The sequence below is a fragment of the Oncorhynchus mykiss genome, chromosome 12 (genome assembly GCF_013265735.2).
Source record: "Oncorhynchus mykiss isolate Arlee chromosome 12, USDA_OmykA_1.1, whole genome shotgun sequence".
Classification (NCBI taxonomy): Eukaryota; Metazoa; Chordata; class Actinopteri; order Salmoniformes; family Salmonidae; genus Oncorhynchus; species Oncorhynchus mykiss.
In genome coordinates, this window is record NC_048576.1 from 80,758,457 (window position 1) to 80,771,857 (window position 13,401).

General features: G+C 41.5%; 1 protein-coding gene across 2 annotated transcripts; it reads left to right on the top strand.

The window, feature by feature from the left end:
• Positions 1–119: 119 nt before the first annotated feature.
• On the top strand, positions 120–6,207 carry LOC110538584 (uncharacterized protein CG5098). 2 transcript variants are annotated; one of them, XM_021625486.2, is made up of 6 exons: positions 120–252; positions 1,149–3,194; positions 3,538–3,631; positions 3,724–3,773; positions 4,053–4,124; positions 4,958–6,207. In XM_021625486.2, the coding sequence occupies exons 2-5, from the start codon at positions 1,152–1,154 to the stop codon at positions 4,092–4,094; spliced, it is 2,229 nt and encodes a 742-aa protein (XP_021481161.2). In that variant the 5' UTR covers positions 120–252; positions 1,149–1,151; the 3' UTR covers positions 4,095–4,124; positions 4,958–6,207. The 2 variants fall into 2 exon arrangements, with proteins under 2 accessions (XP_021481161.2, XP_021481160.2); XM_021625485.2 differs by having other exon boundaries at positions 149–529.
• The last annotated feature ends 7,194 nt before the right edge of the window (positions 6,208–13,401 follow it).

Below are 13,401 nucleotides of genomic sequence, written 5' to 3' on the forward strand. Positions count from 1 at the left end.
CTGTATTATATTTTATTTTACAACAAAAAAATAACATCTTTATCATGAATGGAAATGCATACATTTATCATTATTAATAAAATATTTGTTTAGGTCCACATCAAATGAAACTGACAAAACTCTCATCTCCCATAATGCATTGCCCGTTTACCACCAGCTGCCAGCTGAGTTCTTTACCAATGCAAGTAAACTACGATATGCTCTTTTTGGAAAGGGAGCACCCCTTCAGCTTACTTTATTAATTTTAATAAGGTAGGTAAAATAGTTCGTTTATTTACAACTATTTTCCAATAAGTGGGTCCTCGGCAACATGTTTGTTATAACGCATGTTATTATGGATGAATAGCGAGCTAACTCCAGCTAGCTAGCTAAAGTCGGGTTGTCAACACAGTCACTGGCTAACGTTAGCTGTGGTTATATTGCGGCTTTGTTTACACACTGTTTACAAAGGCCTGGATGCAAGTAGCTAGCTAGCCACTAGCCAGCTACCGTCATCAGTGCACTCACCTGCAGCAAGGAACGACGAAGGGTAGGTAACCGGTACAATGTTGAACGGGCAGCTCCCATTTTTCTCTAGTAACGACGTTAGAAAGAGATAATATTTCAGAAATGGATTCTATGTCGAAATGGTATCACGCAATGCGACCTTACATTTTGTAGACTGAATTTTCTGTCACGAGTTGCAAATTGATAGTCATCAATAATAATATTAATGCTTGGTTTAACGATAAATTGTTGTTATAGTGATGCATTAATAGTACAGATGTAGGATCTTAACTTGATCACTCTTGTTGATGAGAATTTTCCTGCACGGCAGGAAATACAAACTTAAAAGTGTATTCAAGGTTTTAAAATGCTTCTAAAGTTTGTAATTTAGCTTTAAAATTTCGTACATGATTTGCCCTAATCAAAAATGTATAAATCCCTACAAAACATGTTTATTAATTATAATCCACATAGCTAATAATTCACATTTCCTGTTGCTTCATGATTATGTTCCTGCTGTAGCAAACTGCCTCAAATTAAAATCCTACATCTATTGTGTAGAAAAGCTACTTTTGAAATTCTGTCTATATAGGCTAGGTTTAAAGTTTGCCTACTGAATAACCTATGGGCTTAACCGTCTTTGTGACTGTATCTGTCTTAAGGTTATGGAGCTGTCGTCTCAAGACCCTCATCCTATGGCTTTGGATCTCTCAAAGAGATGTGGGAAGAGTCATCTGAATCCCAGGACCACAGAGGTTCTGGACCTGATGAAGAAGCCCAGCTGGCACAGCATCACTGATGACCATGTGTCTATGCCCTGCATGCAGCTCCTCTCTGAGAAAACACTAACAGACACAGGTGTCAGACTTTCCTACGGGACTAGGACTTGTGTTCGCTCCCCCCTTTTACATAATGGTATGGACAGAAGCTTACGGGACTCAGGGTTGTACGAGCCACACCCTACAGAAAGCCTAAATGCAGAGAGCCCCATTTCTGAAAGTATTGAGGGAGACGAGAGCCAGAGTGACTCTGATGTCATTTTGCTTGTTTCCAGTTCTAAGGAAGCACCCTCACCTCAGGACTATTTAGACAGGGGATCTGTTAGTCCCTTAGTGAATTCTCCATCCCCTGGCGCTGTCTCTTTGGGTGAAGCTAAAGGTTGTTTTCTACTGCCCCAGACACTGAGTTCCCCCAGTCCTGACAATACATATTCAGAGGATTCATCTGAAAGCACAGAGGAGATGTCGGTGAATGCAAAACCTGTTCTTAACCTGTCGGAATTAGCTGCTGTTTATGGGAAATATGTCAGGTCTCCTGTGGATATCTCAAGTGATGATAGTGATGTCATTGAAGTTCCCATCACCAATGAAAAGAAAAAGATTTGCAGTTTACCTGTTGATGTTCAAAATGAGAAAAGGCTGACAGGTGAAGCTAGTAATGTTGTAAAAAAAAGCATTTCTCCACATCCTAGAACAATAGAGCCTGGGGTCAGCGCTCAGAAACTCACCAACAATGTCACTCGCCATCATTCAAAATTACATACCAAAAACTCAAGTAGAATATTACCCAAGGAACATTCTGGCGACACAATGGACTCAAAAGAGAAGTCATCTAGTTCAGAGGATGAGTCTTGGTTACAGCCAACTGTCTACCTGTACAGGTGTGTAGTAGAATCTGATGACTCTGATGTGGACCGTCGGACAGTTCGACAGGACCCCTCTGAGAGCCTACGTTCCTTTAGAAGGCCACAGAGAGGATCATCACCTGCTACAGAGTCAAGGACCAAGGCCACACATGTGGAAGACACCCAACAGGAGTGGACAAAGCCCTCTTCACCCAGGAGCAAAAGGTCAGGAACCAAGCAGAAAACCCACCAGAGAAGCCCAGCAAAGCAAGCCTCAAGTAGTAGAAAAGCAGCAGCAAGTAAAACAAAACGGAGGAGGGAGAAACACAAACAAGCCAGCTCATCCTCCATGTTCTCCCATGAAGAGGCAGAAATCAAGCTGAAATATGCAAACTACAAACAGGACAAAAGGGCCAGTAAATCAGAGGACTTTTGCCCTTTTGTGCACATGGAGCAGAGGGAGTACTCTGCTTGTACAGTGATCAACGATCAGCAGGAGGAGAAGGATGTGAGGCGGAACAAAGGACAGCAACAACAACCAACTGGGTCTTTGTCTGGTGTCGTTCCTAAGACGTCTTGTTATCGTCTGGGTCGCCTCAGCTCAAAGAGTAAGTGTCAGCCCCTAATGGTGTGCTGCCTGTGTGGTGGGTCTGCTAATGCTGTGGGCCTAGGGGACCTACACGGACCTTACTATCCAACTGGACCTGCTTTGGAGGAACAAGGCAAACAGCAGGCCCAGAGGGAAGAATACAAGGACAGTGAACTGTCTGTAGATTGTAAGATAGGCCTATGTGGTCAGGTAGGGGAGAATGGGTTACATGAACTGAGCAATGTGCCTAGAGTAGAGGCTGTAGTTGATGACTGCTGCATCACAGTCAGTGATAGTGAAAGCTCCACATTGCCTTCAGCCAAAAAGCTCAGAACAAATGGCTGCGTGGTGGACGGCCACAGTCTGCCTATGGTGCCCCACAACACCAATGAATGCTGGATCCACGAGGACTGTGGCATATGGTCCACAGGTGTTTTCTTGGTTAAAGGAAAGCTCTACGGTTTGGAGGAGGCTGTTCGGTTCGCCCAAGAAACAGTGAGTCAAATTCAACGATACCTTTGTTTGAGATAATGTGCATTTGTGCTTGCGTATCTCGAGTGCAACATAGATGAGAACATAACTGAAAATATGATCATATTGCTGTGTATGCTAAATCAAAATGCATTGGTGTCTTCCTAACATTCCTGAAATGTAGGTTCGGTCTGCCTCACTTTATCAAAATATGTAAACAAGGTCAAACTGAAGCAGCTCAGATAGACAGAGGACCATTATGCTTGTGACTAGGTAACACACAGTGCCTTTCTCCTTCACTGTTTCCTTGGCCTCTCAAATACAGCTTTATGCAAACATGCTTTTTTACATGTCCTTTCTTTTCCAGGTGTGTTCAACATGCCACGCAGCAGGTGCAACCATGGGCTGCTTCCAGAAAGGGTGCCCCAATAAGTACCACTACTGCTGTGCAGCTCAGTCAGGTGGGAAGCTGTCCTGCTCTGCCTATGTACAATTATGTCAATGAAGAAACATTGTGTTGACTAAATGTTTTATTTTCTATCTATCTTTGCAGGCTGTGTGCTTAATGAGGAAAACTTCTCCATGAGATGTCCAAAGCACAAGGTAGATGTAGCAGTTGTCATTCCAGCAGTACCTGGTAAAATAACAAAACGCAGGATGTTTAAGGAAATATATGTACATTTGTGAATAGCTATCTTACTAACATTTACAAATGTAGGTGTAATGATTAATAAATGGTGAGCAAACGGTTTGTAAATGCCTTATAAATGGTTTATTATGGACCCTTAAAATATAGGGTTGCCTAAAGATCATTACTTTTTGATCTGAGATCTAGGCTACTAGCGCGGTGTTTCTGAAATATTGCACTTTTGTCCTTTCCAGAATAAATCATTCAGAGGTGTGAACATGCCAGAAAACAGATGACAGGAGAGAAGGAATTGGACACCATGGAAGGTATGTGATTTTCTATGCCCTTGACATGTTACATTCATCATGTGAGACCAGACGGTTTAAAATGTACTAACTATAGATGTGTGTCCTTTGGAAGGGCTCCGGCTTTATTTATAAATAGGACAGTATTTAGTCATTGATGCTCATCATTGTTCTGTCTGTGTATGTTTTATCACAGCTCAAACACTTAAGGTGGATTGCAAAGCTAAAAAGTTTGGGAACATTAACATTTACATTTTAGTTTTTTAGCAGACGCTCTTATCCAGAGCGACTAACTGGAGCAATTAGGGTTAAGTGCCTTGCTCAAGGGGAAAACATCGACAGATTTTTCACCTAGTTGGCTCGGGGATTCAAACCTGCCACCCCCTGCTCTAGAGGATTCCAAATTCAATTTGGATTATTAGTTGATTAAGGAACACACACAATCTACAGTGTCCGTTTGACAGGGATTGTGCACAGACATGTCAGAAAAGCCATGATAATTACTTTGAAGTTTAAAGAGGTTTGAATTCCATATAAGAATCCTAACAGGAAGGTTTAGAGGCACAGCCAGTCGCTCTGCTGTTGATGAGTGCAGGTAGACCTTCCCTCAGTGAGATGAGCTGTGTGGAACATGAGAACCTACCTAGTGATTGGGACCCTGGCAGAACAAGGTGTGAAAAAGCAATGGCACTGATTTGCCAACTGTGCTAAAAGAATATCCTTAATCTGCTGCAAGGGCTTCTGGGTCAGTGTGTGACCCTAGCTACTATATAAGTGTACTGTAAACTTGAGTAACTGATTATTTTTGTCCAATTCTATAACAGTGTCACTGTTCCCTTGTGTTTCCCTGACAGCATCGGATAGATACTCTCCTTCACCCCAGAGAAGAGGCTGTGGAAGAACTGCAACATTCTATTCATGTTTTCTTTTATCTCTTCAATGTTTACATTGAGTCCATGTTACTTTAGTATTATTAATGATTCTGAATTGATTGTACCAATGAAGCCAAATGTTCTTATTGTGTGTCTGCCTGCAGATGGCCGTAGTCTTTTTGGCCCGTCTCCACTGTGGAAGCTTGAGAGTTGTGTTGCCAGGTTTGTTGTGCTGTTTGCTTTGTTGAAAGACCAAAATGTTATATTTTGTTTAAGTTTTATATCTATGTTTGGTCTTTTTACCTTTTAATACTGATTTGACGATTGACATGTGTTTGTGTTCACAATGTGTGACAGAGTTGCTATTGTTTCCTTATTTGATAGGAACCTTTATTTAATAGGAACCTTGAGAGGACAATAGTTGAGTTCAGTATTCATCCTAATTAACTTTGAAAGGCCAACCAGTCACTCCCCTGATAATATGACTTGTTTTGCAAGATTGCTACTTTGAAATTCAGATTTCTGTATGTTACTATAAGGATTTTTGCATCTCAGATTATTCTGCTGGTATGCTTTGGTAATCATTCGGAACTAAATGACAACAGAGGAAGTGATGGATCTCCAGAAAGGCTTCTATGTCTGCGCTTACACAGGGAGCCCAATTCAGATTTTTTATTTTTTTCCCCACTAATTGGTCTTTTGACCAATCACTTCAGATCTTTTCGCATCAAATCTATTTCAGATCTGATTGGTCAAAAGACCATTTTAGTAAAAAAATATATCAGAATTGGGCTGCCTGTGTAAATTCAGTCATAAAGGCATATTTATTTTCTATTTATGATTTAATCATGTTGTGCATATTTATTTATGTAATGTTCAGCTGACATGGTGGTAGTGCTGCTCAATGAGGAAAAGGTACAATGTTGCACAAAGTTTGCAAAGGTTCAACCCACTGGGCACACACTGGTTGAATCAACGTTGTTTCCACGTCATTTCAATAAAATTACGTTGAACCACTGTGGAATAGACGTTGCATTAATGTTATTGGCTCCAGAGATTATCATTTTATACTGGGTTCTGTTAATGCAGTCCATTAAGGAAATGTATGGGTGTTCCAGTCTTACATATGTGTGAGGAAGAGATGGCTGACACATGGAATTAATTGTCTGTAACAGCTTGCAACTGTTGCCTTTTTGTCATCTGTTTGAATAAAAGCTGACATTCCTGTGTAAGATGTGATAATTTTTATCATAATTCATCTCTTTTATTAGATGTAACCGTGATTCAGTGGGACAGGTTAGGTTAAGATTTTCTATATAAAAATGCTCGAACATATGTTGAACTTGTGATGCATACAACAACGGGAAGTCGATGTATCCGTGCTGTTTATGTTCTCTTTATGTATGTACAGTAATTGTAGATAACTGCCCTATTCTAGACTGCTACGGTCATATTGAACCATTCACCCTCTCCTTGTATGAATAATTATTCTGCAAACTGTTCAGACGCCTTCTGTGAGCTATTCATCTATTCCTCTACCCCTGTTATCAGGAATAATCTGCTCTCAATGTTTTACTGCGCGTGTCTGCCTCACTTTTAACTGGGTGTCATCCTGACCTGGTGGGTGGTGCACACAGAGCATATCTCACCTTGTTGAACCTAGAATATAACCGTGTTCCCACCTGCTAAAATAGACTGGCATCCCATTCCTGTGTGAGAGAGCTGTGGCTTTGTCTCCAGGAAGAGGGTTTAACTGAGCAAACCTCTGCATTTTAAGCAGCCAATTTCACAGAGAATATTCAAACAGCTGTTGTGTTTCCTCCCCATGGAAGATGAGACTATATTTAGCTGCCTTTCATTACAAGGGTTAACACATGGACAGCCATTTGGAATGGCAGCTCCATATGCTAACAGTTTGATATCTTAGCATACAGATGTAGGATCTTAATTTTAGCACTTTTGTTGCTGAGAATGCTCCTGCACTGCAAGAAGTACCGATGAACTTTGTGATTTACATAAATTCACTGAAAACCCACACTAACACACAGTGCCTTCAGAAAATGTTCAGACCTCTTGACTTTTTACACATTTTGTTACGGCCTTATTCTAAATGGATTTGAAAGAAATCCTCTGGGATCTGGGGAAGGGTACCAAAACATTTCTGCAGCATTGAAGGTCCCCACTAACACTGTGGCCTCCATCATTCTTAAATGGAAGAAGTTTGGAACCACCAAGACTCGTCCTAGAGCTGCCGCCTGGCCAAACTGAGCAATCGGGGGAGAAGGGCCTTGGTCAGGAAGGTGACCAAGAACCCGATGGTCTCTCTGACAGAGCTCTAGAGTTCCTCTGTGGGGATGGGAGAACCTACCAGAAGGACAACAATTTCTGTAGCACTCCACCAATGGAAGCCACCAGATGGAAGCCACTCCTCAGTAAGAGGCACATGACAGCCTGCTTGGAGTTTGCCAAAAGTCATCTAAAGTCTCTCAGACCATGAGAAACAAGATTCTCTGGTCTGATGAAACCAAGATTGAACTCTTTGGCCTGACTGCCAAGTGTCAAGTCTGGAGGAAACCTGGCACCATCCCTACAGTGAAGCATGGTGGTGGCAGCATAACGGTGTGGGGATGTTTTTCAGCAGCAGGGACTGGGAGACTAGTCAGATTTGAGGTTAAAGATGAACGGAGCAAAGTATAGAGAGATCCTTGATGAAAACCTGCTCCAGAGTGCTCAGGACCTCAGACTGGGGTGAATGTTCACCTTCCACCAGGACAATGACCCTAAGTACACAGCCAATACAATGCAGGGGTGGCTTCGGGGACAATTCTCTGAATGTCCTTGAGTGGCCCAGCCAGAGCCTGGACTTGAACCTAATCGAACATCTCTGGAGAGACCTGAAAATATCTGTGCAGTAAAGCTCCCCATCCAACCTGACAGAACTTGAGATGATCTGCAGAGAAAAAAGGGAGAAACTCCCCAAATATGGGTGTGCCAAGCTTGTAGCATCATACCCAAGAAGACTCAATGCTGTAATCACTGACAAGGTTCTTCAACAAAGTACTGAGTAAAGGGTCTGAATACTTATGTAAATTTGATATTTCAGTATTCTTACTTTTAAAAAATTTGCAAAAATGTCAATACAATTTTTTTGTTTTGTCATTATGGGCTATTGTGTGTAGATTGTTGAGGGGGGAAAAATAATTGTATACATTTTAGAATAAAGCTGTAACGCAACAAAATGTGAAAAAAGTCAAGAGGTTTGAATACTTTTCCGAAGGTATTAATGTATATTAACAGCAGCACTTTTCATGTAGCATACTTTTGGCTAGATACATTTCTTGTGACAATATAGATCAAATTAAGATCCTACACCTGTAGGGGACTGATTATGCTGGATGTCTGTCTGAAGATAACAGATGCTGAAGAGTTTGGTGGAAAATACCAAACATATATTATGCCTCATTGGACAATTATGAAACACTTGCATCATCCAACATAATGTGGGTTGTATTTCAGCCCTTATGACAGTGGAAATATTTGCTTCCTGCATAAATTCCATGACATTTCACATTTTTCCTACAGTACCCTACTGTAAGTATTTCCCCAACCCCTGTCCTCTATCACCAATGTGTGGAATACAACAATTTGACACATCAGTTAATGCTGTGACCGGGTATAAGAGAATAATATAACGCAGGCGTAGGTTGTAAACCCTGTAGAACTCATCAGATGATGATGTAACTAGGGCAGTTCCACTATAAAAGCCTTTTCAAATGTCAACTGGGTATAAGAAAAATGTATTTAACGTAGGTGTAAGTTGTAAACACAGCAAAATGCCAGCATCATAATTGCTAACCTTGTTTGACTTTGGGCCATTTCAGTGAATGGAGTGACCTGTAAGAGCTATCATTTAACTCTGTATCAAGTGTTTTGTTAGGACAAGCGTTTTAGCTGTATCTAAGATAAATAATCGCTTGTTTATCTTTGAGATTAAGTTAAGAGAGACAGGGAGAGCTCTGTCACGCTAAATTATCTAATTATGTTTATGCCTAAAGCCCACACTTCTCTCACCCTTTCACTCTCTTTCTCCATCTCTCTCCCTCTCTTTCTCTCTCCTCTCTCTCCGTCTCGTTCTCACTCCCTCTTCCTCTCTCCGTGCATGCAGCAGCCTTAGCTCTGGGCGCAGTGTTATCTCAGCTCCCAGGACTCTGACAGGCTCATTCGATCACAACCACTATCTCAGCAGCTCAGCACAGCAGCACAATGCCATTGCAGGTTACTCAGAATCTCATCATCCAGGGTCACAAAATAACTGATGCACAACAGGGCCATGCACAGACCATTTGGGGTCAATGAAAAAAAGGGCTCTCCCCCCAAAAATGAATTATCATTCAATTATATCAAATCAATTATTACAAGAACAGAGGAAAGCAGCACAATCTGATGAGTAAAGTATTTTGCTAAACTATTTTGAACTGGAATAAATGCTGCACTTATTAACAATGACCAACACAATTCCAGTCATCATAGAAGATAAGAAATACTATAGCCTACCATTACTAGGCTATATCCAACCCAACTCCATTTGAAATACTGTAGCCTACCATTACTAGGCTATATCCAACCCAACTCCATTTGTTGTCACTATCATGTGTCCCAATGGTTTTCAAACTTTTTGACCCATGACCCCGATTAAGGACTGGTACAAAACCCGCGACGCAACCCCAACGCAAGCACATGCACGTGTGTACACACGTGTACAAATGTAGCCTGTCATTACAGCCATAAACAGTGATGCATTTTCAAAACGCAATATAGACTACAGAACTACGTTTTATATCTGCATTTATAGCTGAAATTCATTCATGTTCGCAGCCAATATCAACTTGGGGTATATCATGTCACTTCTCTGGAGTCCAGAGCAATCATACGGCCTGCTTGTAGCATACTATAAGTGGAGCTTGCAGGATCTGATTGAAAGCATGCTGTTTCTGCACCGCGCCATCATTTTGGAGAACATCCTGCCTGCGGAGTGCTCATTGGCAGCAGGGTTGCCCTGTTCTTCCTCACAAATATTGTAATACATTTTCCAAAATATGTTACATCTTCATCCCATAATATTGAAGGCATGTTGCAGCTGCTTATCCTTAGACAGAAGCCACCCAAACTTGGTCAGAAATATGAAATGATAAATCAAATCGTCAGGTAGACTATTGTTCTGGCAAACTGTATTTTATATGGATGATAAACGTAGGCCTACTATGTTTTGCCTGGCAAAATGGAAAAAAAATTCAGGTCACTTATCTGGATATGCGCGACCCGATACCGTTGATTGGTCATTGGTCAACAATCAAGACGAGCAACTATTTGATTCTGAAGCATAGATGAGAATTTAAGGATGGGCAGTGGATTCATAACGACAAAGACAACGAAAATTATTTTTTTCCAGGGGGGGGGGGGGGGGGGGGGCGGGTCCACCCATGCCTATGCCCTATGCCTAATGCACAAAACGTGAAGGCACAAAATAACATAATTATAACTCTTTTATCTCTGCCAAAATATCTGCCCTCACCAATTCTCTGTTACATAATCAGTCACACATTTGAGGCACACATGCACCACCAACCAGACAGCAACAATCCAGGCAGTATAGATCAAACACCATCTTTACAAATCATGTAAGTGCCCCCACAGTATATCACCATATCATCATAGGTTACAGCTCTGTACTTTGTCAGCGGCGCTGACAATATTTCACCACACTATTACAATTATTATTGGCTTGTGTTGTTGAAGCCCAAAGATAACCTGGAGAATTACGGAGTGCATCAGGTTGACGTATTGGACACTGGGATACATGTTGGACCATGAGGGATGGCTTCTTCTCTCCCCTGGGTTCAATGACCTAGTATCCTCAGTGAAAGAAGTCGTGGAATCGCCTTCACATGAATATTTTATTGTCCTGTAACCATGACTCAATCTACTCTTTGAAAAATAGTTATTCATGTTGTAATGGATAATTTCCTAATAGAGATACTTTTTCATAATTTATGTCTGATTATTTTATAATTTGAGTCAGATTATTTTTTATAATCTGAGTCAGATTATTTTTCATAGTTTGAGTCAGATTATATTTTATTGCTTGAGTCAGATTCTTTTTTTTATTTTTATAATTTGAGTCCATTTCACACCAGTTATCTATTTTTTGCCAAACATATTTTTCTATGTGATATGTCTTAATTTCTTGTTCTCCCTCTATTATTATGTGTCTATTGGTATTGACAGATATTGCTGCACTGTTGGAGCTAGAATCATAAGTATTTAGCTGTATCTGCAAAAACATCTGCAAAACTGTGATTTGATTTTATATTTGATTTGATTTGAGATGTCTATATGTAGAGGACTTGCTCCCAACAATATACTCTTGTGGATGTGAAAAGCCTCCTGCATGTTTACCCCTCAAGGTTTTCCAACCTCCAGGTCTTGGAGATGAAATGTACAGTTCCACTAGACCTGTAAGCCATTCCTCTCTCTACTTGGCAATGAGTTCACACGCTCACAATTGCTCAAGGCTCTTATAAAGGCTCTTCCACACAGTCTAAACAGGCATACTGTGGCCAGTTTAATATCCCTCTGTGTTGGATACAGTATCACACTCTTTTTTATTCACATGTAAAGATGTTAAATCTTCATTTGAGCCAGTTTGCTACAGCAGGAAAGCCATCCTGCAGCAACAGGAAATGGGAATTATTATGTGGATTATAACCAAAGGGACATTTTTGTCGGTGTTGATACACAAAATCAGGTCTGAAATTTCTAAGTGGAAATGACAAACTTCAGAAGCCTTTTTAAACCTTGAATACACTACAAGTTTTCCTGCAACAGGGTGATTGAATTAAGATCCTACATCTGTACAGGTCATCTCTGTGGTCTTACACTCTGTGTGCATGATTAGCTAAGGAGACTGAACATCATTGTATTTTTTTCATTAGAAGTAACATTCAAATAGTATTTAAGGATGTATCAAACCGTTATCCTCCCAGCCGCTCTCCCCCTGCTAGCCACAGCTACAGTAGAGACAGTAAACATGACAGTGCAGTGCAGTGCTCTATAGTAATTGCTATGCTGAACATGCAGTCCTGATGATTTCCACTCCAGCAGCAGCAGCACTGCCTTGGCCAGGGTGAGCTGTTGGTTTCCCTGCTGTGCTGCATCCAAGCAGATCCACAGGCCTGCCCTGGTACTGGTTGTCTCAAGCACGGATGCTCACCCTATTCACTCACCCCTTCTCATTATCTCCACACGCTTCATCAATGTGATACACAGTGTAGGCCCCAGAAAGAATATCAAATATTTTTCAGGCCTCCCGAGTGGCGCAGCGGTCTAAGAAACTGCATCACAGTGCTATAGGCGTCACTACAGACCCAGGTTTGATCCTGGGCTGTATCACAACCAGCCGTGATCGGGAGTCCCATAGGGCGGTGCACAATTGGGTTAGGGGAGGGTTTGGCTGGGGGGGCTTTACTTGGCTCACCACGCTCTAGCGACTCCTTGTGGCGGGCCGGGCGCCTGCAGGCTGACCTCGGTTGTCAGGTGAACCGTGTTTCCTCAGGCACATTGGTGCAGCTGACTTCCAGGTTAAGTGGGCTGGTGTTAAGAAGCACAGTTTAGTGGATCATGTTTCGGAGGACGCATGACTCGATCTTCGACCTCCCGAGCCCGTTGGGGAGTTGCAACAATGAGACAAGATAGAAATTGGGGAGAAAAAATCAAATATACTGTATATATATTTCAAATGAGCTAGCAACATTTTGTGGCCAGTAGTCTCCGAACTACACTCTACATTATTAGACTACATAAGCCTTTTACAAGTAGTTATTGGTTAGTAGTGAGGGTTTACGTGGACTAGAAATCCTGGGTCACATTTGCCGAAAAACCCATCTGGGATTGTATAATACAGACCAGCCCTGTTTTGGATAGAATCACTTTACTGTACATTACAACTGAGCAGAAACAATGCATCAGTGGTTTCAGAATTGAGTGGGGCGTCATTGAGTGGGCTCTCTAAAATACCTTTTAAATAAACACCAGAACCATGATTCATCCAGATGAATTATACTTTCAACACAACACAGAGTGGTCATTTCCACTGTGATCTAGTCTAGTAGCACATCTCCATTCTGTCGCCACCAGCCAGCCATGCTGCAGCCTCTCAGGCACCGCACACTTCAAAGCCACACAACAGATTCAAGCTTAATTTCAGATTGCTTTATTTCATTTTGAATGAAAGGAGAGGAAAGTTTAGGGAAGACAGCGTTCTATTGGATGGTCTGAATAAGAGATGAGTTCTGGCAGCACATGTTCTACAGACAAACTCCACAACAAAATTACACGGCACAGAAAGACAAGACAGAAAGACAAGACAA

Excerpts from the sequence above, each read along its gene's own strand:
- LOC110538584 (XM_021625486.2), top strand. The coding sequence starts at position 1,152 with ATGGAGCTGTCGTCTCAAGACCCTCATCCTATGGCTTTGGATCTCTCA. Across the intron at positions 3,632-3,723 it reads CTGCTGTGCAGCTCAGTCAG|GCTGTGTGCTTAATGAGGAA; the intron begins GTGGGAAGCTGT and ends CTATCTTTGCAG. Across the intron at positions 3,774-4,052 it reads TGAGATGTCCAAAGCACAAG|AATAAATCATTCAGAGGTGT; the intron begins GTAGATGTAGCA and ends TGTCCTTTCCAG.